We start from the raw sequence: 26872 nt of genomic DNA, 5'->3' as shown, positions 1-26872 counted from the left end.
AGCCAGACATGTTTCAAAAATAAACATAGGGCTAGGGGTGTGGCTTGGTAGAATGCCTCTTGCTTCAAGCCCCAGTTTTGAAACAAAACAAAAACAAGCCAGGGATGGTGCTGCATGCCTGTAATCCCAGTACTTGGAAGGCTTAGACAGGATCACAAGTTCGAAGCTAGCCTCACCAACTTAGTGAAACCCTTAGTAACTTCAACCCTGTTTCAAAATAAACAAGGGTGGAGGTATAGCTCAGAGGTAGAATGCCTCTGGGTTCAACCCCCTGCACCCCCAAAAAAGAGAAAGAGAAAACAAGAAAAGCAAGGCCTTACCGAAAGAACTAGGCAGCCCAGGGCATCTGGCACAGAGCGAGGACGCTGCTCACTGCCCCGACCTCATCAAGGCGAGCCAGGCCCTGAAGCTGCATGGGATCAGCACCCAGAGCACAGCGGGTGGTGGGCAGTGGTGCAGGCTGATCAAGGTGGGCAGAGGGAAGACATGCAGTGGCCACAGGTCATGGCCCGTGGTGACCTGGGACCCAGCCCATCTTCTCTTGGCAACTCTACTTACTACGTTATGCTTCTGTAGGACACGAGCCTCACGTGCCATGACTAGAAAAAAGGAGCTGACTGTTGACTTTACATGACTTCCAGTTTTATTTTGGGCATTACTGGGGATTGAACTCAGGGCATTCTACCTCCAAGCCACACCCCCAGCTCCATATTTTATTCTTTATTTTGAAACACGGTTACATTAATTTGCAGCAGGCCTCACTAAGTAGGTGAGCCTGGCTGAACACCTGCAATCCTCCTGTCTCAGCCTTCCAAGTATTGGAATTACAAGCCTGTGACACCACGCCCAGCTTGATTTCCCAGTATTAACCTAAAAGTAATCCTGTTTTATGTAGCCACATCCATATAGGTTCTGTGCCTAACTCTGCCACTTAATGACTTTTAGAGCAAGTCAGTTAGCACAGGAATGAAGTTACCTAGTACCCCTGCAGGTCACATTTAAGAAAGGTCGGTAAAAAACTAAATTATTATAATGTTATGCATGTTGTATACTTTGCATGGCCGTAAGGTGGCCCCGCCTCACACTCGTGTTCTGGTTCCAGCGCGAGTGCATCTCTATCCACGTGGGGCAGGCGGGCGTCCAGATCGGCAATGCCTGCTGGGAGCTGTACTGCCTGGAACATGGCATTCAGCCCGACGGCCAGATGCCAAGTGACAAGACCATCGGTGGCGGGGACGACTCGTTCAACACGTTCTTCAGCGAGACCGGGGCTGGCAAGCACGTGCCCAGAGCGGTGTTCGTGGACCTGGAGCCAACCGTGGTCGGTAGGCGCCGGGGCCTGCAGGGAGGCTGTGCTGGGGGGCGGGCCGCCTCAGGGAAGGGCGGCTGGGCTCCTCCAGTTCCTCCAGTTCCTCTGCAGGCGCAAGACACTGTCGGGTGAGAAAACGAAAGGTTTGTGAATGAAGGTCACTGCTGTGGGGCTCGGCTTTGCCAACAGTAGGCGGGCTGTGGAGATCCCTCTGCCTGCGCAGGTGGCGCCGCACACGGCAAGTGCAGGGCCTGCGCCTCGGCTCCCTCCTTCAAGGCACGCACACTGTCTGCTGGTGCGTGACCGTCTTGCCTGCTCTAGACATGGCAGGCAGGTGTGGCACATTCAGAGTTGCTCCAGATTAGACACCCAAGGTAGTTCCCATCAAGAGACGTGAAGAACACCTTCAGAAGGGGCGCCCTCCCGGAAGATGAAAGAACAGACCTGCCTGTGAGATCCAGGCTTTAGTCACATCTGACGACTTCTCAGTTTGTGACAGCGTTTTAGGTGGTTCCCTGTGTGTAGCCGGGGTAGAAAAAACTCTGTTCCTGTGCACTCACCTGTGTGGGCGTGTGAGAGGTATCTCCCTTCAGTGGATGACAGCCATTGACCGCGGAGGGGCCCGTGTATCACAGGGACGTTTCTTCGAGGCCCACCGTTGACGTACAAGGAACGGCCTGTGCATAGAAGTGTGAGGGATGTGTGGCCCGCGGTGAGCCCCGTAGGCCCGAGAGGCTCACACCTTGGGGTCTCCTTGTAGATGAAGTGCGCACAGGGACCTACAGGCAGCTCTTCCACCCGGAGCAGCTGATCACCGGGAAGGAAGACGCCGCCAATAATTATGCCAGAGGCCATTACACCATCGGCAAGGAGATCGTCGACCTGGTCCTGGACCGGATCCGGAAACTGGTAGGGAGAGCGCCAGATGCTTCATGGGGGCGCTGTCCAGGCTGGAGGGCGAGGGCAAGCTGGGACTGCGAGGGAGGGAGGCCATTCGGCAAAGGCTGCTGGGAGTCCGCGGTCTTGGTGTTCCTGGTGTGTGCGGCGATGCAGCCGTCGTGTGTGAGCTGGCTGTGCGTTCATTTTGGACAGAGCCCGCAGGGGCGGCAGAGTGAGGCTGGCTTGTTGGGCCGGCGGCTCCGCAGCCCTGCCTCACGTTCCCTGTCTGGCTTCTCGCAGGCGGACCTGTGCACAGGGCTGCAGGGCTTCCTCATCTTCCACAGCTTCGGCGGCGGCACCGGCTCCGGCTTCGCGTCTCTGCTCATGGAGCGACTGTCGGTGGACTATGGCAAGAAGTCCAAGCTGGAATTTGCCATCTACCCGGCCCCCCAGGTCTCCACGGCCGTGGTGGAGCCCTACAACTCCATCCTGACCACCCACACGACCCTCGAGCACTCGGACTGCGCCTTCATGGTGGACAACGAGGCCATCTACGACATCTGTCGGCGCAACCTGGACATCGAGCGCCCCACCTACACCAACCTCAACCGTCTGATCGGCCAGATCGTGTCCTCCATCACGGCCTCCCTGCGCTTCGACGGGGCCCTGAACGTGGACCTCACGGAATTCCAGACCAACCTGGTGCCCTACCCCCGCATCCACTTCCCCCTGGCCACCTACGCCCCAGTCATCTCGGCCGAGAAGGCCTACCACGAGCAGCTCTCGGTGGCCGAGATCACCAACGCCTGCTTCGAGCCGGCCAATCAGATGGTCAAGTGTGACCCCCGCCACGGCAAGTACATGGCCTGCTGCATGCTGTACCGGGGGGACGTGGTCCCCAAAGACGTCAACGCGGCCATTGCCACCATCAAGACCAAGCGCACCATCCAGTTTGTCGACTGGTGCCCGACCGGGTTCAAGGTAGGTCTGGGGGACCCCTAGGCACTGCCTGTCTGAGCGGAGCAGCAGGCCTCAGAAATGGCTGCCCCTGAGGGCCCACTGTCCTGGGAGAACGCCTCCTTCCAGGATAGCTGGAGCCAAGGGAACTCAGTAATTGACTTGCTAAGGGGCTCAGGTTTTACCAAATGCAGCCTGGATGTTGCTTCTCACAGCCACCCTTTCACTCTTCGTGTGGGAGGCAGGATCATCCATTGACAGATCATGACCGAGAGTACCGATTTTTCGGGGCACCGTATAAACTGGTCCATAGTCAGTGTTTTTAACAAGGCCTCATTCCTGAGGCCAGTATAAACCTCAGCCCTTTTCCTCCTTTTGTGGCAGGTGGGCATCAACTACCAGCCCCCCACCGTGGTCCCAGGGGGAGACCTGGCCAAGGTGCAGCGGGCCGTGTGCATGCTGAGCAACACCACCGCCATCGCCGAGGCCTGGGCCCGCCTGGACCACAAGTTCGACCTCATGTACGCCAAGCGGGCCTTTGTGCACTGGTACGTGGGGGAAGGCATGGAGGAAGGCGAGTTCTCGGAGGCCCGGGAGGACCTGGCTGCGCTGGAGAAGGATTACGAAGAGGTGGGCGTGGATTCTGTGGAAGCGGAGGCCGAGGAAGGGGAAGAATACTGAGAGGCGGGGAGGCTGGCAACGGGCATTTTGTATCTCCCCATTGTCTCAAGGTTTATCTACCTATTAAAATTTGCATATTGAGGTGTTCTATCCTTTGTGCTATGCTATGTCCAAATCCCCTGTGTAGATACCTGCCTTTTCCAAGTAGATTTGTAAAGGAAAAAAGCGTCTGCTTTTTCTAGCAAATTAATTATGCATGCCAGGCCTGATTGCCCAGATCTCTAATCCCATTTTGGGGAGGCTGAAACAGGAGGATCGCAGGTTCCAGGCCAGTCTCACCAATTTAGCATGATCTTGGGCAACGTAATACCGTATCAAAGTGAAAAATGGGGCTATAGTTGCCTGGATGAGGAGATGGAAGAGAAGAATCATTACATGTGTTTCTCTTTTACTGCATTTTCCTTAGTTTCTAAGTGATTATTGGAGGAAATTAGAAAAATTTTATTTTAAACATTGAGTTTTTTTTGTGTGTGTGTGTGGTACTGGGGTTCCTGGAAGCCCTTCTACCTTAGGGCTACACTCCCAGACCTATTTTATATATTTTTTATTTGGAAACAGGGTCTCTTAAGCCAGTGCGGCTGGCTGTGAACCTGCAGATCCTCCTGTTTCTGCCTCCCAGGTGCTGGGATTACAAGCATGCGCCACCACACCCGGCCTTTTCTGTATTTTTGCCTGAAATATCAACATCATAGAATGGTGTGTTCAATAGCCGGCTTTGGGGTGTGGGATTCTTCACCTCCCTGTTGTCTTCTGTAATGATATACTTAAATTTCCTCCACTGGAAGCTGGGCATGGTGACGCAAGCTGTAATCACAGTGCTTGGGAGGCTGAGACGAGTGAGCGTAGTACAGGTTCTAAGCCAGCCTCGGCTACTTCATTAAGAGTGAGGCTCTCAGCAACTTAGTGAGACCCTCTTTCCAAATGAAGTGTGAAAATAGGTCTGGGAGTATAGCCCGCAGGTAGAAAAGCCTCTCGGTTCCACCGCCGGATTCTGGGATCCTCCTGTGTCGGCCTCCAAGTACCGGAGGACCATCCGGCTCGGCGCACCGGTAGTTTTGTATTTGCGGGCTGTTTTTCCCAAAGAGGCCTGCCCTCATTTTTCTGGGTCGTGGTCGGCGTAGCCTCTCTGTTGCCTGGCTACTCACAACGACTTGGCCTCGCTGGTAGAAAGACCCACGTGCCTGAAACCCGCAGTTCAGGGACTGGTCTCTCTCCACTTAGTGGGAGCAACTTTTCGGAGCTCCGCCCCTCGCGAGAGTTCTGCGGGAGTCCAGAGAAAGGGCTGGGATGCAGTGGGGCGACTGGACTAGGACACCGCCCGCGAGCCCCCGCCCCAGAAGCCCCGCGCATCGCAGGCTCGCCCCTCCTGCGCCCCTCCTCCCGGAGGCTTCCCGCAAGGAGCCCGGGCTTCAGAACCCTGGTTCAAGGGTGCCCTTCCTCTTCCCACTTGGAGAGATCCCACTTCCGGCCTGGCTGGGGGCACGTGCTCGTAATCCAGTATTTGGGAGGTGGAGACAAGAGGATTGCAATTTAGGAGCCAGCCTCCGCAGTCTATTGAGGTTCATAAACCTGGCGTGGTGGCCCACGCTTGTAATCCCAGTTCTAGGAGGCTGAGACAGGAGATTCGCAAGTTCACCTACTTAATGTGGTACTCCGCAACCTAGACATTGTTTTAAAAAAATAAAGAATTACAAAATAAGGTTGGCGGTAAAGCTGGAAGGCATTCCAGAATGCCCCTGGGTTCAATCCCCACTCAGCAAAATAATAATGATAATAATATAAAATAATGCCAGGCATGGTGGCGCACACTTGTAACCCCAGCATTTGGGAGGCTAAGACAGGATCGCACAGGTTCGAAACCAGCCTCAGCTATTTAGGCTCTTAGCAACTTAGACCCTGTTTCCAAATCAATTATAAAATAGGGCTAGGGATGTACCCCAGAGGTAGAATGCCTCTGGGTTACATCCCCAGTACTGCAAAAAAAAAAAAAAAAAAAAAAGGAGAAAGTAAATTGCACTTCCAATATCACTTTGATCAGAGACAGCCTTCGGGGAGGCTTTGCACCCAGTCCTCCCAGCCAGGCCCATCGAGAAAAGGATTCTTGCTCATTGGCCCCTCCAGCACGGCTGGTGAAGCTTCACAATGCGCCCACCATGGCAGTCCCGAGTCACCGTCTGTAGTATGCCTTCGGGCCTCCCACAGCCCTGGTGAGGGGAACCCATGCTGGGGCCAGGGGCAGACCCGCAGGGCAGCCACACCTGTTCTCCAGCTCACTCGGGTACTTTTCCCCAGTGGGTACCACAGGCTGAAGGAAGGGGCGGTCCCCACCATATTTGAGTCTTTCTCCAAGTTACGCCGCACAAGCAAGACCAAGGGGCACAGTTACCCTCCTGGGCCCCCCGACGTCAGCCGGCTCCGGAGATGCAGGAAGCGGTAAGTGCTGCAGGTGGGGTGTCCGCTCACTCCCAGCCCAAGGCCGAGGCACCGGGCTGTGGGTGTCTGCCGGCAGGCTTGCTGGACGGCCCTTGCCACCCCCTGTGGAGGGGCCTCTGGTGTTACGGGTGTCAGATGTTCTGATGAATAGCGCCTGCCATAGCGCCTGCCGGCCCTAAGCTTACCCAGCAGTCTCCGCTCCAGCTGTTCTGAAGGCAGAGGGCCCACAGCTGCTTTTTCTGCAGTACTGGGGATGGAACCCAGAGGCATTGTACCTCTGAGTTACACTCCAGTTCTATTTTTCGTTGCTTTTGAAACAGGGTTTCCTGGAGTTGCAGAGGCTGTGTGTAAATCGCGATCCTCTAGTCTGGCCTCCCCAGTGCTGGGATTACAAGTGTGCACACCACACCTGGCTCCAGGGTTGTTTTTTATTCTTTTTTACCTCCTCCTGCTGATGTGACCTGCTTGCCTGTGGAGGAGGCCTCCGCCCCCGCCATGTTGCCGGCCTTCCCAGCTGGGAGACTACAGCCTTCCTAGGCAGTCCTTTCTCAGACCCTTTGGGTCTGCTGGGTGCCCAGCCCTCCCCAGAGAAGCAGCCCTTGGGGCAGCAGTGCCAGGCACTATTCCTTGGGTCCTGAGGCAGCCTTGACTTCAGCCGGCCAGCCCCGAGAGCACTCGGAGCGGAGTCCACGCCCAGTGTTGTGCGAGTGCACAACTTGCCCCTGACCCCGTTGGGTAGCAGGCAGGCCCTCTGCGTGGCTGGCCACTGGACGTCTCACCGTGAGGAATGGGGCAGCAATGGCGATCACTGGCCTCCAGGGGCTGCTCCTGGCAGGTAGTGAGGCCCAGCAAGAGACACGGGGTCCTGGAAAGGTGGGGAGACCTTGGCCGCAGGCAGATCCCGGCCTGAGTCCTCCCTGTGCTTCAGCTCACAGGCACCTAGAATCTTCCCTGTGGTTGTGACTGGTCCAGCAGACACGATTCCTGCTCGCTGCTAAGCTAGCCAAGGGGTGCGTGTCTCCTTAAACCCAGGGCTGGCACGCTGCCCTGGGTGGCTTTTAGTTTATTCCTGTTCTTGTCCAGAGAGGTGGCTGTTGCCGATTACAGGGTCATCACAGAGCAGCCTGGGTGCCACAAGAGCCCCGCTTGGCAGAAACCGGGTGGGTGGCCAGGGCACCCTGCACCTCGGCCGCTGTCTCGAAACCCCGTGGCTGAGCTCACTGGAGCCTGTCTCACGCCCGCCCCCTTCCAGCTCCCTGGCACTGGCCACTTCCTACCTGGCTGGTGCTCTGGACCTAAAGCCCAGCCCCAGCAGGGCTGCTGTGCGGCAGGGCCGTGCCCCACGGAGCACAGATGGGTAGGGACGGCGCTGCAAGGCCGGGGAGGCCAGCGGACCAGTCCCAAGATCAGCCTGGCTCGCTGGCAGAGGAGAAACGTTCCCGCATTCTTGCTCACAAAGGCAGAGTGGGGCCTCCCCGTGGTCGCAGGTCACACGGAGGATGCGCCCAACTCTCCTCAGGACCCAGTAGGCTGCACGTGCGGCCAGCGACGGATGTGCAGGGCCCAGCCTGGAAGACCCTTGGTGGGGCTTCAGGAGAGCAGGGTCCGGCCTGGAGGCCCCACACCCGGCCCCTCCATGACTGGGTGACACCTCGCTAAGCTGCCGAGGCTGGCCTCGAGCCTGTATCCTCCTGCTTCAGCCTCCCAAGTACTGGGAGTACAGGTGTGCGCACTCTGCCGGCCTGGACATCTCTAGTGGCTCTCAGGTCCTGGGGCACCACCGTGGTGAGGTCCTCCAGGGGCGAGCCGAGACCACCCAGTACCACAGTGAGTTGCCGGGGACTTGGAGAAACAGGCCACTCTGCTGACCCACATCTGGAAGTCAGCCAGGCCGCCATCCTGTGCAGCTCGGCCTCTACTGCAGACGGCAGCGAGGCCAGTGCGGAGACCGCCAGCAAGGCGTGAGCAGGTAGTGCTGCTGTGGCTTTAATGGGGCACGTGTGTGACAATAAGTACTCGGGGCACCCTGCTCACTCCTCTTCGACCCGTGTGCAAAGGCCACTGGTACCTGCCGCCCTCTGAGGGCTGGCCCTGCCCAGCAGTCACTATGGCCACCGGTGCCCTCGTGAACCCGTGGTGGGGACAGCGGCTTCCACAGCCCTCAAGGGAGTGGGCCCTGCCACCCAGTGGACACTCTGCCGAGACCCTGCTCACACGTCAGAGGGTGCGAGGGACAGCACAGCAGCCCACAGGGTGCCGCCGTGATGCCCAGAGCCCGCTCGCTGTGCTACGCCACACTCCCAGCCTCTCCCCGCCCTGGGGCGGCCGCCAGTCCGTCTCCTGTGGTGCCACAGCTGCAGCCCTGGCCTCCCGCCCTGGAGATGGCCGTGCGTCACTATGCCACCCATGGGACCTGGGATCCCATGCACCTCCCCGTCAGCCCCACAGATCCACTGCGCTGCGGGCGCGGGCAAGGCCTGGCAGGCTTGGAGGCGGGGGCACCGGGGCTCCCAGGCTGCCTCAGATGTCAGCTCCCAGCTCTGCACACTGCTTGTCGGAGATGTGGGAAGCCAGAGACTCGATGATGTCCAGCAGCAGCTGCTGGCTCAGTGACCGCAATGTGGGCAGCTTGGAGACCTGCGCGGGAGACAGGACGGCAGCTCAGCGCTCTGCCACCCGCCCGCCCACCCCGGCCCCAGCTGCCTGCGGGGAGGCGCGGCCGCCTGACCTTGGTGAACTGGTGCACGATGATATGCAGGCAGTGCCGCTTCATGTCCAGTGCCTGTGTCTTGTCCGCCGCCTCCAGGATCTGCAAGACAGGCAGGGCCCCTGAGCACGGCCGGCGCCCTGGGAGGGAGGCGGGGCGGGCGGCGCGAGGGCCTCTACCTGCAGCACATTCTGCACGGTCACGTTCATCTCCAGGTTCTGCTTGCAGTAGGCCTGCAGCCGGTTGTTGTAGAAGCCATAGTAGTAGGGGGCCGCAAACAGGTAGCTGCACACTGTTAAGGAGCTGCTGGGCAAAGGAAGCCCGGTCCCCCGCCCAGAGGCTTCCCCTCCTGCCCCGCCTGGGCGGTGACCAGCGGCTGGGACGCCAACGCAGGCCCAGGCACCAGCCTGCTTTCCACACAGGTTCTGGGGCTCAGAGGCTCCAGTGCACAGAACAGTGCTGACCCCTCTCCTCGCCTGCAAACCCTCCAGCCCAGCCGCCTGCCTGCTCACAGAGCTCAAAGAAACCCGGGCGTGGTGGCCTGGAATCCCAGCACTCAGGAGGCTGAGACAGGAGGATCGCGGTTCTTGGCCAGCCTCAGCTACTTAGCGAGGCCCTTTGAAACTCAGTGAGACCCTGCTTCAAAATAAAGAATAGAAAATAGAAAATAGGACTGGGGTGTAGCTCAGAGGTCGAATGTCCCTGAGTTTCATCCCCAGTACTGCAAAAAATAAACCTGAAGTGCTCCGAGAGCAGCAGGCCTGGCACCAGGCACCAAGAAATCCTCGGGAACGAGGCACGAGCCCGGGTCACCCCGGGGAGCACGGTCTGCGTGAGGATACAGGGAGTCCTCGGGCGGCATGTTGACCTCCCCGTAGTAGATGTACCGCAGCATGGACTCAAAGGCCTGCCTGCTGGGCACCATCTCCCCAATGGAGATGTTCACCTGCCCGTCCTCGGGCATGAAGGACCGGAACATGGCCTCAAAGTAGCTGTGAGCACAGGGGCAGACTCCCAGTTCTCTGCGAGGAAGCCGCACCTGGGCCCCGCCCTTGCCATCGGGAGGCCCTGACCCACCTGGAGCGGGCTGCGAGGATGGCCTTGTGGGCGGGCCGTGGGTGCCCGTCCAGCAACAGCGTGATGTCACAGAACTCTGCGCCTGCCCCCTCCAGGTATGCCTTCATGTCCTGGATCAAAGACGTGCCTGGCGGGGTGAGGGACACTCAGCAGGTGCCCAGCCTCAGGAGTCTGGGCGCCGCTCCCCGTCTACCCGCGCCACCTCACCGCTGCCCTGCACTCGCCAAGGCCAAGGACGGCCACCAGCCTTGCTCGTCTCCTCCAGCCCACGCAGCTGCCCCAGCACCCATCCTCCTCGCCCACTGTGCCCTCCAGGACCCTGCGTGGCCACTGGAGTCTCCTTGGCAGGAAGGAGGAGCCTAGGGCACTGCCTCCACACGGGGAGGGGACAGGAGGGCACTGAAAGCACATGAAGCTGTGGGCTGCTGTACCGTCTGTGCCCAGGGACACCCAGCAGCTGATCACAGTGCCAGGCCACCAGACCCGGCCCTGCAGCCAGCTGGCAGTGCCCGTGCCAGACCCCGCCAGGCTGTGGGCTGGGAATTCTAGGGTTTTTTTCCAGGCCAGGGGATGGAACCCAGGGGCCTTCTACCTCCAAGCTATACTCCAGCCCGATTTTTTATTCTTTATTTTGAAACAGGGTCTCACTAAATTGCAGAAGTATGGGGTTACAAACAAGTGGCACCATGCCTGGCTAATTTTTTATTTTGAAACAAGAGTCTCACTAAGACGCTGAGGATTTTACCTGGTTGCTGCGGCTGGCCTCTAACCTGCAATCCTGCTGTCTTAGTCTCCCAAGTCCTGGGATGAACAGGAGTGCGCCACCATGCCTGGCTTTCTGGAGGGTTCTCTAAGGAATCCTGCTGCCTCTGTCCACTCAGGAGCAGGGCTGCCCTGGCCCAAGGGCCTGCCAGCTGCTCTCCACGGCTCCCAAGTGCCCTGCCTAAGAGGACCCCGCCTGCTCCCCCCGGGAGGGAAGCGGGGCTCCCTACCAATGTCCACGGGCTGGTCTGAGGGGGTGCGAGGGGGTGGCTGTTGCTTCCGCCGCACGACCTCCACGATCAGAGGGGAGGAGAGGTGCTCGAACTCCTTCATCATGATCACCTGGTTGAAGTGGGACTCCTTCACCACGAAGTTCAGGCAGTGCTCCTGGGGCAGACAGGCCCGGGCAGGCGAGGGGAGTCAGCCAGGGCCGGGCAGGCGAGGGCTCGCACAGCAGCAGAGCGGGACCCAGCCTGAGCCCAGCCCAGCCCAGCCGCCGGCCAGAGCCTCTGCAGCCCCGCGCACCTTGAGCTGGCCCAGCTGCAGCCTGGCGGCGCTCTCGCACACCACCAGCACGTTCTGCAGGTCCACGGAGGCCTCGATGTACTGCCGGCACAGCTGCTCCAGGCGGCAGAGCTGAAAGCTCAGCGCCAGCTTGTACACGTCCATGATGAGCAGCACGTCCTCCACGTGGCCTGCGCCCAAAGCCCCGAGCCTCAGGACCCAGGCCGGACGGCGGGGGCGAGGCCGGCCCTCCACAGCTCAGTGACCTCCACTCAGGGAGCCTGGGATGGCCGGCCGCAACACCCACCTCCAGGTCTGCCCCCACCCCGTCCCAGGCCACCATGCCCAGGTGGACCTTTCCGCGGGTACTTGATCTTGTCGGTGTAGAGAAACTGCATCAGCACCTCGAAGGGCCGGGCCTCGGCCTCCCGGATGGCCACGCGCAGCAGGGGTGGCCGCGTCCCGCCCGCGGCCGTGCCCGGGGCTGCCCTGGGATCCGGGGCCTCCTCCTCCAGCTTCTGGGGAAGAGATGAGCTCGAGGATCCCGCGGACAGGGCACGGCTGCCCACACACGGGAGCGGGGTGGGCTCACCTGGGCCAGCCGCTCCCGCGCCTGCACGATCTTCCTGCGGAGCCAGCGGCTCCTCGCGGTGACGATGGCCACGTGGCCCTGCACGCACTCCTCCTTCTGCACAAGGAACGAGGCGTCAGGTGAGGGCGGGACTGGGCCCTGGCTCGGGCGGGGCCGGCGGCTGGTCCTCACCCCGGTGGGGCTGCACAGAGGAGGAACCCACCTCACCCAGCACGAACTCCACGTCGCAGAACTGGCGGCTCTCCCACAGCCGCCCGTAGTCCTCGTGCAGCGTGCACTTTGGGTAACAGGAGAACTAGGGGAGACACCGACATTGCCACGCACCTGCCCTGGGCCCACCGGGCCGGCGCCGACCCAGAGCCCAGGGCAGGTGGGCGCCACAGGACCCAGGTCCGGCCAGCCTGCCCGGGGAAGCCCGCTGTCCCTGCCCTCAGCAGCCTGCGTCCGGGCATTGGAGCCGCTTCCTCCAGGAAGCCAGCTGGCCAGCCTTGAGGCCCACTGCCCTCCCATCGCCTGGACCGGGGGCCCCGCCTTCACCAGGCTTCTCAGACAGCAAGGCCCCAGCCCCACTCCCCATCCCTGGGCCTGGAGCTACTCACCTGGAACCTGTACATCTCCCCACTGCGGATGTTGTTGTCCACGGTGCCCCCAAAGATGTACATGGCGTCCGAGATGACGGCGGCCGCATGGAAGAGCCTCCCGCTGGGCAGCTGGGAAGAACAAGCAGGTAGGAAGGTCGGGCTGCGCCCTGGAGGAGCCAGGGAGCCCAGTCCCTGGGGCGCAAGGAGAGGGTGTGGATGAGTAGGGCAGGGAGGGCTGGGTGAACCGGGGTTAACAGAGAACAAGGGCAGAGCTGGGGTCCTGGGGCCAGTCTGCAGTGGGGCAGGGCTGGGCAAGCTGTGCCCCAGGCTGTGACGCGTCCACGAGGCCCGCGGTTGGGACCTCACCTCAGATGCCGGTGGGGCGGGCTGCTTGGCTGAGGTGCTGCCAAAGTCCAGGCCGAAAACATCCCGGGACTTCTTGGAGCCACCCCGCTCCTCAGAGGTCAGGGTGGGTGCCTCCTCAGATGCAGAAGCGCGCTCGGGCACCTCAGCCCCGCCGACCTGGGGGAACACACTGGGCTGTGACCGACTGGCAAGGCCTAGTCCCTGCCAGAAAGCGCCCTGGAGGCGGTGGGTACGGCACACCTATAATCCTGGTACTTGGGAGGCTAAGACAGGAGGCTCTCAGGTTCGAAGCCAGCCTCAGCAACGTAGTAAGGCTCTCAGCAACTTAGAGAGACCCCGTTTCATACTAAAAAATAAAATAGGGCTGGAAGTATAGCTCAGAGGTAGAATGCCCCTGGGTTCACTCCCCATACAACAACAATAAAAAGTTGGGGTGCCCTGGGTTTAGGAGGGAAGCGGGCCACCACGTGGGCCTGCAGTACAGGCGGCTTCCCTGAACGTGCAGGACAGCGATGCAGTGTGGACAGGTATGCACATGGAATATTAAAAAAAAAAAAAAAAAACCTGCCTGGGCATGGTGGCGCATGCCTATAATCCCAAGACTAGAGGCTCGCGGGTTTGCAGCCAGCCTCAGCTACTTAGTGAGGTCCTCCGAAACTTAGAGACCTTGTCTCAAAATAAAGAATAAAAACAGGTCTAGGAGTGTAGCTTGGTGGTAGACCACCCTCTGGGTGCCATCCCCAGAATCAAAACAAAACAAAACCACCGACAGACTGCAGGACGAGGGTGCTGAGGGGCTGGAAGGCGGGTGTCCGGGCCGAGGCGGCTGTGCTGCTGACCTGACCTTCTTGCTGCCCACAGCCCTGGGGCCATCCCAGGCACACTCACCTCGCTGTCGGAGCTGGGCTGGACGACCTCCCAGGTCTGGAAGTCCACGTCGTAGCAGTGCAGTTCATTGGGCAGCGTGTTGTCAGCGGCACCCCCAAACACGTACAGGTGGCGGTCAAAGGCCACCATGGTGTGCCCGTAGCGCCGCTGTGGGGGCGGCGGGGAGCCCCGGAGCAGATGCTCGGTGGGGATACGCGTCCACCTGGAGCACAGGACAGTGAGCCGGTGCCAGGGTGGGGCCGTCCCCTACTCCCCCACCAGAGGTCCCCCGTGGTAAACAGCTCGGGGTCCAGCGTCCCTTGCCCTGCTCAGCTCTGGCACCAGCCCTGCACCCTGACATCCACCGTAGAGTTCTGCGAGAGCCCCCCAGACATGGAGCAGGTAGCAGCGGCGGCAGGGGGCAGCGTCTGGCCTTAGGCAGTCTGCTCTCTGGGGAATGGCACTGCACGTGTAACGCCCAACACAATGCCACCCAGATGGCAGGGCCCCACCCCGGACCCCACAATCTACTGCTGCTCCTAAGAGCCCTCCACCCCTGCTGGCTCCCCACCCTGCTGGTATACCCTTCCTTAGCTGACTTGGCAAAGAAACAAAACGGAGCCCGCCTATGCCGACTGGGCCTGAGCTGACCCGGGCTCCCGTGGGGCTCCCTCGGCCCGGGCTCCCCTGCCCTTCCTCCCACCCCTGCTCCTCAGCCCCTCAAGCCCTTGCTCCCTCTCCTCCATTCACCCCCAGGACCACAGCCCAGCCCCCTTACAGGGCAAGGGCTGGCAGCGTGGGCCAGAGCCTCTCAGCCATGCCCTCTGCACCTGTGCCAGCCACACTTGCCACTCTTGACACAAGACACTCAAGAGGGAGGCCCCCAGGGAGCCTGCCCAGGGCCCATCTTTTTTCTTAGGAGGAGGTTTACTGGGGATTGAACCTAGGGGCATTCTACCTCCAAGCTACACACACCCAAAGCCCTTGTTCATTTTTATTTATTTATTTACTTGCAGGTGTGGGGATGGAACCCAGGGGCATTTGACCTCCGAGCCACACCCTCTGCCCTATTTTGATTCTTTACTTTGAAACCGGGTCTCACTGAATTGCAGAGGGCCTCACTAAGTAGCTGAGGCTGTCCGCGAACAGCGATCCTCCGGTTTCAGCCTCCTGAATGCTGGGATTCCAAGGGTGCGCCACCACGCCCGGCTCCCTTGTTTATTTTTGAAGCAACATATCCGAAGTTACTGACAGGCTTGCTAAATTGCTGAGGGTGTCCTTAAATCTGTGAGCCTCCTATCTCAGCCTCCCAAGTGCTGGGGTTACAGGTACACACCACCATGCCCGTCCCCATCCCTCATTATTTGTGAAACCGAGTCTGGCAAAACCAGGCCCTGTTTTGGTGAATGGCAGAAATACCCAGAGGGGCCTGCAGGGGGCACCACATCCTCCTATTCCAGCTGCAGCTTCCATAGAACCAGAAACAGGCGGGGCCATTATCCCCCTCCCCGACCCGGGCACTCACGTCTTGTCTTTGAATTCAAACTGGAACAGGCTGTTGGTTATCTTGGCTCCACTCTGCCCTGAGAACACAAACATCCTGTCCCGGCACACGGCCACGGGGAAGTTGCAACAAGACGGAGGGATCTCGCCGCTCTGGGCCACCTGGGGTGGGGTGCAGCTCAGCCCAGGCTCCGCGGGCGCTTGGGCTTTTACATGTTTTCTTCCCCCCTGTGGGACTGAACCCAGAGGCATCCTGCCCAAAGCTACACCCTAGCCCTATTTATTTATTTACTTATTTTGATACTGCGGATTGAACCTGGGGGGCTTCTACCTCTGAGCTACACCCCCAGCCCTATTTTATTTAATTAATTAACTTATTTACTTTTTGTGAACTGGGGATGGAACCCAGTGGCCTTCTACCTCCAGGTTACTATTTTATATTTTGTTTGGAAACAGGGTCTCCAGCATTTGGGAGGCTGAGCCCGGAGGACTGCGGTTTGCGGACAGCCTCAGCTACTTAGTGAGGCCCTCTGCAACTCAGTGAGACCCAGTTTCAAAATAGAGAATAAAAAATAGGGCTGGGGGTGTACTCAGAGGTCGAATGCCCCAGATCCACCAAAAAAAAAAAAAAAAAAAAACAGGGTCTGACTAGGTTGCTGACAGCCTCACTAAGTTGCTGAGGCTGGCTTCAAACCTGCACGATCCTCCTGTCTCAGCCTCCCAAGTACTGGAATTACAAGTGTGCACCACCACACCCAGCTCCTATTTTCTTTTTTATTTGAAACAAGATCTAAGTTGCTAAGGGTCTAAGTTGTTGAGGCTGGCCTCAAACCTGCAACCCCTTACCTCAGCCTCCCAACTACTGGGACTACCGGCATTTATCCTCACACCTGGAAGATCTTTATTTTTGAAATGTGTGTGAATGAGGACTCAGACTAACTTGCTGCTGGACAGTGTACAGCCCCATCTTAGCCACTAGCTGGGCCCAGTTTCAATCCACGGAGGCCAAAGCCATGAGGGTCAAATCATCAAAGGCTATAGTCACACATTTCTACGGGGGACAGAAGGCCTGAGGGAGCCGGGGGAGTCGGCGGACAGGGCACTGGAGAGTGCGGCCCTGGGCCAGCTCGCGTCTGTCACGTGCTTCTGTCCCCACTGACGATTCAGGGCCCACTTGCTCGCTCGCTGGTAGGGGTCAAAATGGAACCCAGGGGCATTCTACCTCTAAGCCACACCCCCAGCTTCTGTGTGTACGTGTACAGGATACTGGAGATTAAACCCAGGAACGTTAAGCTATACCCCCAGCTCTACTTTAGTTTTTATTTTGAAACAGGGTCTTAATAAGTTGCTGGGGAATAAAGTTGCTGAGGCTGGCTTCAAACTGGGGTCCTCCTGTCTCGGTCCCAAGTACGAGGATTACAGACGTCCTCCCATCCATCCATCCATCCATCCATCCCTTCATTCATTCATTTTGCAGTACTGGGGATTGAACCCAGGGGCATTCTACCTCCAAGCTACACCACCAGCAGCGTGTGTGTGTGTGTGTGTGTGTGTGTGTGTGTGTGTGTGTGTGTGTCTGAGGATTGAAGCATTCTACCTTCGAGCTACATTCCTTTCCCAACTTTATTTTTTAATTTGGGTCTCGCTAGGTTGATTCAAGTCTTACAACTTGCTGAGGCTGTCCTCAAACCTGCAATCCTCCTGTTTCAGCCTTCCAAGTGCAAGGATTACAGTGCCTGGCTCTAAAGACTGATTTCTTTATAAGATTTACTTATTTATAAAGTAAGCACTGCACCCTGAGCCACACCCCAGCCCGGGACCTAAAAGCCTTCCATCACCCTGCAACGGTTCCTCAGTCGAGGGAGGCTAGTGAGGCTGCGCCTTGCTGAGGGAAGGAGGCCGCCCTGCCGCCACCCTGACCCAACTCCTCAAGCCCACAGGCCCCGCCGGACCCCGGCAGCTCTGCACCCTCACCTCCTCCCAGCAGGTCAGCTCCCGGTCCTGCAGGCCAATCGTCCACATGTCATTCAACCTGCGTCAGGACAGAGGGTTCAGGACTATGGGTCTGGAAGAGCAACCTGCCATGCGGGCTGGGAGTGTGTGTGTGTGTGTGTGTGCGCGTGCGTGTGTGTAGGGGCCTGGGCCGAATCCCTGCCACGCCAGGTCCCCTGCCTAGGCCAGACAGGAGCGAGGAGCCCAGGCCTGACGCCTGGGCAGGGGGGCAGGGCCAGCCCCTTCCTCAACCTCCCCCGCCAGGGAAATGACCAGGGCTATGCCACTGTGCTGTTAGGGATTCCCGCAATGTTGAAGTCTGGAAGGAGCACAAGCTACCTTCGTAATCAGAAAAACAGAGCAAAACCAATTTTCTCAAGTAAGGAAAAAAGTACCTATGCCATAGCAGGCACCCCGGCCTGTGGTCCCAGCACCCTCCTCTGAGTCGGCCAGAGGCCACAGGGTCGCCTGGGGCTCTACTCAGTGGCCTCCACTGGCCCAAACTCCTCTTGCCCTCCACGCACCCTCCTGAGAAGCCACGTGGCACCCGGAGGCCCTGGCGACCTCGGCCGGAAGGAGCCGCTGGGCCGGGGAGCGCTCCCCCTACCTGGCGTTGCCGTCGTAGCCAGCGAAGATCCACAGCTTGTCGCTGTACACCGTGGCTCCATGGGCCGACCTGGCGACTGGCAGCCTGGAGCGTGGAGAAGCAAGTGAGGGAGGCGGCCACGGCGCAGACGGAGGCCCAACTCGGGGCTCCGAGGGCCACCGCTGGGACATTGGGCACAATGGTGCCAGGGGCTGAGTCTGTGAGGCCTGGGTGGCCCCTGGATACGAAGCTCAGATGTACGCCAGTCGTGATGGCGCACACCTGTGATCCTGGTACTCAGGAGGCTGACACAGGAGATTGCAGGTTTGAGACCAGCCTCAGCTACTTAGTGAGACCCTGTCTCAAACTGAAAAATAAAATAGGGCTGATAGAGGTAGAAAAAATAAAATAGGGCTGGTAGAGGTAGAATGCCCCTGGGTTCCATCCCCAGCACCGCAAATATAAATATAAAAATATAAAAAGAAAGAAATCAGCTTAGAGGTGTAGCTTGGAGGTAAAATGCCCTTGGGAACCCCACTACCAAAAAAAAAAATCCTAAAGGGGCGCACACAAGGCAGCGTACCCAGCAGCTCCAGGGCTGGGAGCCAGCCGGGAGACAGGCCTAAGGGCTGCTCCTGGCCCCCCTGTGGCACGCCTTCAGCCACGGGCTCTCGGTGGGAACTGCACAGGCCGGTCCCAGGCCACGGCCACCAGCCCCGCTGCCCACAGCCGCAGCACCCGCTGCCCACAGCACCCGCTGCCCACAGCCGCAGCACCGCCTCTCACCGTCCTTCGATCTTCCACTCCGTCCACTGGCCAGTTGCGAACTTGTATTCAAAGAGGTCATTTTTGTTCTTCAAGTTAGAATTAGAGTAAATGTCTCCAGTGTAGCCCCCTGTGTAAAGAGAGCAAAAGTCTCACGCCCGGATCCCCGCTGCAGTCTTCAAACTCTGGGACCTGGCCAGAATCTGGACCCATCTATAATTTATGAACCCAGACTTCATGCAAACCCCAGGACTGCCAGCTGCCCCCATCTCTATGACGGCCTCCGGGGCACAGAGATGAGCTCAGGACGTTGGGGAGAGGGGTCCCCACCCAGAGGGAGCCTCAGCTGGACTGAGAGCGCGCACGGACGGGAAGCAGAAGGCCAGGCTGGAGGGCAGGCCTCCACGGCCCTGGGCCGGGGCGCTCACCAAAGACAAACATGCTGCTCCCGTAGACCACGGCCGAGTGGTGGTAGCGGGGTGCTGGCGGAGCGCCGGTGGTGAAGGCCCTGGGTAGGCACGGGGCGGGACAACAGGGGTCAGCCAGGCACACGTGCCCGCTGTGCCCAACACCTCACCCTTCCTCCTTTTCTTTTCTTTTGTAATATTAGCGATTGCACCCAGGGGCACTCTACCTCCAAACTGCATCCCCAGCCCTTTTTGCGTTATTTGGAAACAGGGTGTCCCTACGTTCCTGAGGCTCTTGTCTAGGTTCTGAGGCTGGCCTCTTGCCTGTAATTCTCCTGTCTCAGCCTCCTAGCAGCTGGGATTACAGGTGTGTAGCACGCCCTGCTGTCACCATGATTTGTATTCACTTTTGCTACTGGGGATTCAACCCAGGGCCATTCTACCTGAGCTATACCCCAAGCCCTATTTTACTTGGAAACGGCACCTCACTATGTTGCAGAGGGTCTCATTAAGTTGCTGAGGCTGACAGCAAACTTGCAATCCCATCTCAGCCTCCCAAATACCGGGATTACAAGCGTGCATCACCACGCCCGGCTTCAGGGTGGTTTTAAAATTAATTGCTAGGAGCCATATCATGAAATCACTTGTGAGAGAAATGCGTAGCCGCCTCAGCCACCAATGTCACCAGAGCTCCTGGGCAGGGGTGGGCGCTGCCCTGTGGCTGTGCGTCCTGGGCCCCAACATCTTCCTGTTAAGGGGTCAAGGAGTTTCCCCCGCGGGGCTCCCGGGGACCTGAAATGCCACAGACCAGAGTGGCCAAGGAGGGCTCCGTGTTACTGTGTGCGCAGACGATGGAGCGCAGGAGCCGGGTATCTCCTGCAGCCAGAGACCGGGGCCTCGCCATGCTGGCTGCTGAGCGCAGGAGGCAGTCACCAGAGGACAGCCACCTCTTGCCCAATGCCACACTCCTAGTGGAAGTGTCTTCATGTGCCCACTGCTGCTGGTGGGGTGTCCTGGCAGAAGATGTCCCCCAGGGGGCAGGCAGGACTGGAGGCACAGCTGCCTGCTCCCGGGCAGCACCCGCAACTCAGAGTCGATCCTGGGAGGCCTCGCTAGCTGATGCACTCCCCTGGCTGCCGCGTCAAATCTCACAGCAGAGCCGGGCGTGGTAACGCATGCTTGTAATCCCAGTACTTGGAAGACTGAGACTGGAGGATCCCGCAATTGAAACAAGCCTCAAACTACTTAGTGAGGCTCTCAGCAACTTAGTGAGATCCTGTTTACAAGTTTCCAAATAAAATATAAAATAAGTCTGGGAGTATAGCCCGAAGGTAGAAAGGCCCTGGGTTCCATCCTCAGTACCAAAAAACAAACGAACAAACAACCAAAACAAAAAACAAAAACCCCTCACAGCAGCAGCACCTGCCCAGGAGAAGTTCTGTTGACTGAAAGGCTCCCCCAGGGCTGAATTTGGGCCCCACAACAGATCTTTTTTGTTAAAAAAATTTCAGAAGCTGAATGTGGTGGCTCACAGCTGTCTTCCCAGTACTTGGGAAGCTGAGACAGGAGGATCACAGGCTCGAGGACAGCCTCAGCATGTAGTGAGACTCTAACCAACCTAGTGAGATTCTATTTCAAAATAAAATAGGCCTGATAGTATACCTCAGAGGTAGGATGTCTCTGGGTTCAATCCCCAGTGCCCCCCCCCAACAAGGAAGGATTCAGAATAATGTGTCACAGCGGTGGCTGGAACAGAAACCCTGGAGACAAGCCAGCAAACAGGGCACGCCTGTCACCCCAGTGCTTGGGAAGCTGACGCAGGAGGAACGCAGCCCTAGCAACTCAGGGAGACTCAGCCACCAGGCAAGACCCTGCGTCGAGAAGTCAAAAGTGCTAGGGGTGTCACTCAGAGGGAGAATGCCCCTGAGCTCAATCCCTAGTACAAACAAACAAAACACCTAAGCCCAGGAGACGGGGAAAGGTCAGAGGAGGCGCTGGTGTGGCACCCAGGCCCTTCCCTCCTCCTCGATGCCTGGCCCTGTAGGACACACCGGTGGCTGCCCCAGGAGCAGGCCGCAGCCCACCTGCGCCCGGGGCCCTTCCCCCCTATGCTTCGCCGGGCTCCCAGCACTGCACGCTGTGCCCAGGCGCAGGCCGCCATCACCTGCGCCCGGGCCCTTCCCCACCTGCACCAGGAGCAGTCCTTGACGTCAAAGCGCAGAAGGTCGTTGAGCATCGTCTTCCTGAAAGGCAGCAGAAAGAGGGCGGTGTTGGCCAGGCGCCCCGCAGGGCACCGCCCGCCAGGCCCTGGACCAGGCAGCGAGCGGCAGCACAGCCCACTGGGGGCCGGCTCACTGACCCATGAACCAACCCTGGGCAGAGGACAAAAGTGGTGACCGCCACGGAAGGTCCCCGGGCAAGGCCAGCCTGCGTGGGGTCTGGACTAAGGCATGAGCCAGCCACCAGGACCCACGTGAGGGCGTGAGATGGACCCAAGGCCAGAGGCTTCGCCCACTCCCACCACGCCTGCACAAGGCACACTCCTCCTAACAACCCTCCTCCCAGGCCGCACCACCACAGTGAGGCGCTCCTCCAGGCCCTACCACCCTAGGTTCTATCCCCAGACCCACAAAAATAAAAACAACAGCAACAACAAAAATTTTAATTAGAAAAGGCCCAGCACAGTGGCACACATCTGAAATCCCAGTACTTGGGAGGACTGCAGGTTTGTGGCCAGCCTCAGCTACTTAGTAAGACCCTCTGCCACTTAGTGAGACTCTGTTTCAAACTAAAAAAAAAAAAAAAAAAATAGAAGAGGGCTGAAGGTGTAGCTTGGAGAAAGAATGCCCCTAGGTTCAGTCCCCAGTACTGCAAAATTTTAAAAAAAGGAAAAAAGCCGGTGTGGTGGCACACACTTGTAATCCTAGTACTTGGGAGGCTGAGACAGGAGGATCCAGGTTTGTGATCAGCCTCAGCTACTTAGGCCTTCTGCAACTTAGTAAGACTCTGTTTCAAAATAAAGAATAAAAAATTGGGCTGGGGGTGTAGCTCAGAAGTAGTATGCTCCTGAGTTCAATCCAAAGTACTGCAAAAAGAGAAAAAAAGAAAAAGAAAAAAGAAATAATAATAAAGGGCATGGGGTGTAGCTCAAAAGTAGAATGCCCTGGGTTCAATCCACAGCACCAGTAAATAAATAAATAAATAAATAAATAAATAAATAAATAAATAAACAAACAAATAAATAAATAAAGCAAGCAAGCCCCTGGGTTCAATTCCCAGTAGAAAAAAAAAAAAGATACAGTGTAATGGAAATAAATCCACTGGCTACGATACCACATGCCTGGCATCTCACCAGTAAGTCCCAAGAGAAGATGAGAAGTCAGCCCTCCAACAGCCTGGGACCAGGGCGCAGCTCAAGCGTGGCTGAGGTAATCCCTCTCCTTCACTTTCTTCTCTCCCATTCACCCTGTCCCAGGAGGCCATCTTATTTGTACTCTGTTAGTCTTTACAAAGTTGCAACTAGAGTGAGATAAATTTGTATCCTGTTTTTTAGTGTCTCCTAGTTAAAAAAAAAATATATTAGCCCAGCATGTTGGCTCACATGTCATCCCAGTTCTTGGGAGGCTGACACAGGAGGATCGCAGGTTCACGGCCAGTCTCAGCTACTTAGTGAGGCCCTCCACAACTTAGTGAGAGCTTGTTTCAAGAAAAGAATAAAAAATAGGGCTGGGGAAGTATATATAATATATGTATGAGCTGGGCGTGATGGCACACACTTGTAATCCCAGCATTTGGGAGGTTGAGACCAGAGGATTGTGGTTTGCGGCCAGCCTCAGCTACTTAGTGAGGCCCTTTGCAACTCAATGAGACCCTGTTTCAAAATACAGAATAAAAAATAGGGCTGGAGCCAGGTGTGGTGGCGCACGCTTGTAATCCCCGTGCTTTGGAGGCGGAGACAGGAGGATGTAGGTTCGAAGCCAGCCTCGCTGGTTTAAGAGACCCTGCCCCCCCCCACAAAAAAAAAATAGGGCTAGGGGTATAGCTCAAAGGTAGAATGCCCCTGGGTTCTATCCCCAGGACCACAAAATATGTGTGTGTGTGTGTCTGTCTGTCTGCCCATTGTTTTGGACTGAACTCCTACATTAGGCTCCAACAGAGAGGACCCAACCAAAATGGAGTCTCTCAGGCCAATGCCTCCCAAATTCAAACTTTCAGGAAGCAGGGAGATACCAATAGAGATTGTAAAACAGACTAGCTTTTCCTGAAAACAGCCCATACCAATCTCCATCTACCCAAGTCAGAAGAGTAAAGAATCCTCTCTGCTTTAACCTAACAGAAAAGTAACCTGGAGCCAGGCATGGTGAAGCATGCCTGTAAACCCAGCATTTGGGAGGCTGAGACAGGAGGATCACAGTTCATGGACAGCCTCGGATACTACTTAGTGAGGCCCTTTGCAACTCAGTGAGACCCTGTTTCAAAATAAAGAATAAAAAAGAGAACTTGGGCATAGCTTGGAGATAGAATGCCCCTGGGTTCCATCCCCAGTATGGTAAAAATAAAGAAATAAATAAGTAAATAAATAAGTAATAAGTAAAAAAAGTAACCTGGAAGAACTTAGTGGTAACCCACAGGCTTCCTTCCTACTTTCATTTGTGTATGCGTGGGTGCTAGAGAAGTGGACCCAGGGGCGTTCTGCCTTCCACATACACTCCCAGCCCTATTTTATTTTTTAATTTTGAAACACAGTCTCACTAAATTGCTGAGGCTGGCCTCAAACTTGCAATCTTCCAGTCTCAACCTCCCAAGTACTGAGATTATGGGCATGTACCATCCTGCCCAGCTTTTTATTATTTATTTATTTATTTATTTATTTATTTGCGGTACCAGGGATGAAACCCAGGGGCATTCTACCTCCAAGCTACATCCCAGACCTACTTTTTATTCTTTATTTTGAAACATGGTCTTACTAAGTTGTGATGGCCTAAGTAGCTGAGGCTGGCCACACGCCTGCGATCCTGTGGTCTCAGCCTCTCAAGTACTGGGATTACAAGTGTACACCACTACGCTCAGCTAATTTTTTTTTTAATTTTGAAAGAGTCTCCCTCCCTAAATTACCGAGGCTGGCCTTGAACCTGTGATCTTCCAGTGTCAGCCTCCCAGGTACTGGGACTGGGGTGCGCACCTGGCCAGCCCTTTTTCCCCCTGCTGTTCTGTCTCCACCTTACCAATCCCACAGGCGCTGCTCTTGTCTGGTGACAACTCTCTATAGTCTGTGAAGAGGAGGCTGCTCAGTCCATGAGTCACAAATAAAAGCCACAGAGACCTATAATTAACTTGTGTAACCTTGTCTTTTGATACACGGTGGAAAACCATTTCTGTTTATCGTCCTACAGTCGTCACACCAGCACTGAGGACAGAGGTGCCCACTGCCCACCCGCCCTGTGCTGGCTGCCGGCCTGGAGGGTCCTGTTAAGGCTCTAGCAGCACCAGTAGGTCAACGCCTCTTCCTTATTTCATCCTTTTCCTAGACATCTGTTGAGTTGCCTAGGTGCGAAGATACAGGATGAGAGGCGCACTGGCCCCGCTGGGGCGGAGGAAGCGGAAGGCAAAGGCAGGAAGCCTGAGCACTGACTGGCTGAGGAGGAGGGTGCGTGAACAATGCAGACGCAGCAAAGGGGCCAGGCGGAGGAACAGCGCGGGCGCGCGTCTGGCCTCACACACGCTCGCTAAGGACCTGGGCTTTTGCTCACAGGTGGGCAGGCGTCACGGGCTATGAGCTGCATCTGTAATGGATCCCTCTGGCTGCTCTTGGGGAAAGAAACTGGAGGAAAAAGGCTGGATGCCAGAGGTTCATGGCCAAGGAGGCCCTTCTGCCACCCGCAGGTCCCCACAGAGTCACAGTATACGCCACCAGCCCCAAGTCAGCTGCCCAGAGACCCCTGCAGGACCAAGGCTGAGGGAGCAGGAGCAGGCCTCATGGCAGGGTGGGTGATGTACAAGCCCTCGCCCCGGGGCACAAGGCGCTGACGGTGGCCATCAAGTGGATGGAGGGGTGCCCGCCAGCAGTGTCAGGTCACCGCCAGAAAAGTTATTGCCAGAGTTTATAGCAAAGCAAGAAAAGTCACCAAAAGCACAAAAGTCACACAATAAAGAAAACTGGCCTCCACACACTCTGGCTGCTTGGAGGGAAGCGTGGGGAAAAGAGTGCCCGGCATAGCTGGCAACAAAGGTGTGTTTGTGGACACTGAGTCCTAAGCAAGGGCATTTCGGGGTGCGCACAGTATGAGTGTGTGTGTCCCTCTCTCTCTGGCTCTCTCTCTCGCTGGGGATGGAACCCAGGGGCACTCTACCTCCAAGTTGCATCCCCAGCCCTTTTTACTTTTTGCCTCGAAACAATCTTGCCAGGTTTCTGAGAGTCTCCTGGAACCTGTGATCCTCCTGTCTCAGCCTCCCAAGTACTGGGATTATAGGTGTGCACCACTAAGCCTGGGTACCTCCCTACAAACTTTTCTTATTTTTATTTATTTAATTTTTATTTTGAGCCAGGATCTCCCCATATTGCTGAGGCTGGCCTTGAATCTATGATCCTTCTGTCTCAGCCTGTCGAGTACTTGGATTACAGTCGGGTTCCACCCCACCCAGCCAGGATCCCATTTCATCTTCACCGAGATCTAGAAGGTAAGTGCGGGGCAGCTCCTGGGTGGGAAATGAGGCTTAGAGTACTTGGCCAAAGCCTGGAAGGACAGCAGTGGAGGTCCACGGGCCCAGTCTGGGAGCACACTGCCTTCCCTACCTGGTCCAAACACCCCGATGCTCAGCTACTTACCCATTGTCACCACCAAATACGTAGATGGCATCTTTATAGGCCACCACTGTGTGCTTGCTGCGCCTGGAAAGAAAGAGGTGGTGGAGGGTGGTGAGGCAGGACCTTAGTGCGTGGCGCCTCCAGAATGCGGACGGAGCTACCATATTTGTTGGTTAACTCCTTTTGACTGCCAAGATCTACAGAGGCCCCTAAATTCCACCACACCGGGAATGCCTGACATCGCCAAGGGATGCTGGGACTCCCAGCTCACCGCACGGCTCCTGGGGCCCCAGCCATAGACGCTGCCACACATCAACTCGAGTACCCTGGCCAGGGTCCCCCGACTCATTAGCAGATCCCAGCCCAAGCCTCGGCGCCGGGGCCTCCTGGGACCTCACCCGCGCCCCTGCGCTCAGGACCCCCCGGCCCCGCCGTACCGGGCTCCCACGAACTCGTCGCAGGGCGGGAGGCGCCGCCAGCGATGCACCGTTTCGAAGGGCCCGAAGTTGAGCGTCAGGTACTCGACACTGTCCGAGCAGCTGTGGTCGAAGTCCACGCTGGGAGCCACCTTGGAGCGCGCCCCGCCCGCCAGGGCCCCGGCCCCAATCGGTGCCCCCGAGCCGCCCGGCCCAGCCATCCCGGGTCCACGCCCGCGGGGCCGCGGGGTCGGCAGGACTCGCGGCCACCGCCCCGGGCCGCCTGCAGGGACCACATTTCCCAGCGAGCTCTGCGCCGCCGCCGGGGCACTTCCGGCCAGCGGCCGGGCTTAGGCCGCCCGCGCTTCCCGGCATGCCTAGCGCTCTTCCGGACGCCGGCGGGCAGGAGCGGAGCCTGGGGGACGGGAGAAGTATTTATGTCCGAACCCGGGCCCGGGTTCCCCTTCGCAGTAAACGCAGCGTCCCGACCCTAAACCCGTCGGGATTGCACTGTCCAGCGCCGGTCTGGGCGGTGCCCACGGTGCCCGCAGCGGGCGCCCAGCTCCCGGCATGCTCTGGGTCTGCCGTGGCTTTCTCCTGGATCGTCCGCGGCGCCCGGGATCCCCGATGAAAGGTTCCGGGCTCTCAAGTGCCCCAGCCGTCTTTGCTCAACCACACTCCGT

The 26872-nt window shown here is 57.7% G+C and overlaps 2 protein-coding genes across 2 annotated transcripts; one reads left to right on the top strand and one right to left on the bottom strand.

Moving 5' to 3' along the window:
- Window positions 1-1085: 1085 nt before the first annotated feature.
- On the top strand, window positions 1086-3826 carry LOC308277964 (tubulin alpha-3 chain; the record flags this gene model as incomplete). The annotated part of the gene is made up of 4 exons (XM_080717510.1): window positions 1086-1325; window positions 2070-2218; window positions 2489-3169; window positions 3530-3826. The coding sequence occupies exons 1-4, from the start codon at window positions 1205-1207 to the stop codon at window positions 3824-3826; spliced, it is 1248 nt and encodes a 415-aa protein (XP_080573636.1). The 5' UTR covers window positions 1086-1204.
- A 4953-nt stretch (window positions 3827-8779) lies between these two features.
- LZTR1 (leucine zipper like post translational regulator 1) lies at window positions 8780-26410 on the bottom strand (the record flags this gene model as incomplete). The annotated part of the gene is made up of 21 exons (XM_080717449.1): window positions 8780-8896; window positions 8988-9068; window positions 9146-9251; window positions 9809-9958; window positions 10044-10170; window positions 11036-11192; window positions 11331-11500; window positions 11665-11827; window positions 11902-11997; window positions 12104-12196; window positions 12501-12611; window positions 12849-13004; window positions 13737-13938; window positions 15241-15380; window positions 17193-17250; window positions 17818-17901; window positions 18583-18691; window positions 18990-19069; window positions 21155-21211; window positions 25795-25857; window positions 26211-26410. The coding sequence occupies 21 exons, from the start codon at window positions 26408-26410 to the stop codon at window positions 8780-8782; spliced, it is 2520 nt and encodes an 839-aa protein (XP_080573575.1).
- Between the last annotated feature and the right edge of the window lie 462 nt (window positions 26411-26872).

This window comes from Muscardinus avellanarius, assembly GCF_963383645.1.
Source record: "Muscardinus avellanarius genome assembly, chromosome: 21".
Classification (NCBI taxonomy): Eukaryota; Metazoa; Chordata; class Mammalia; order Rodentia; family Gliridae; genus Muscardinus; species Muscardinus avellanarius.
Note: the sequence above shows the minus strand (reverse complement) of the source record. Positions and strands in the feature narration are given on the sequence as shown.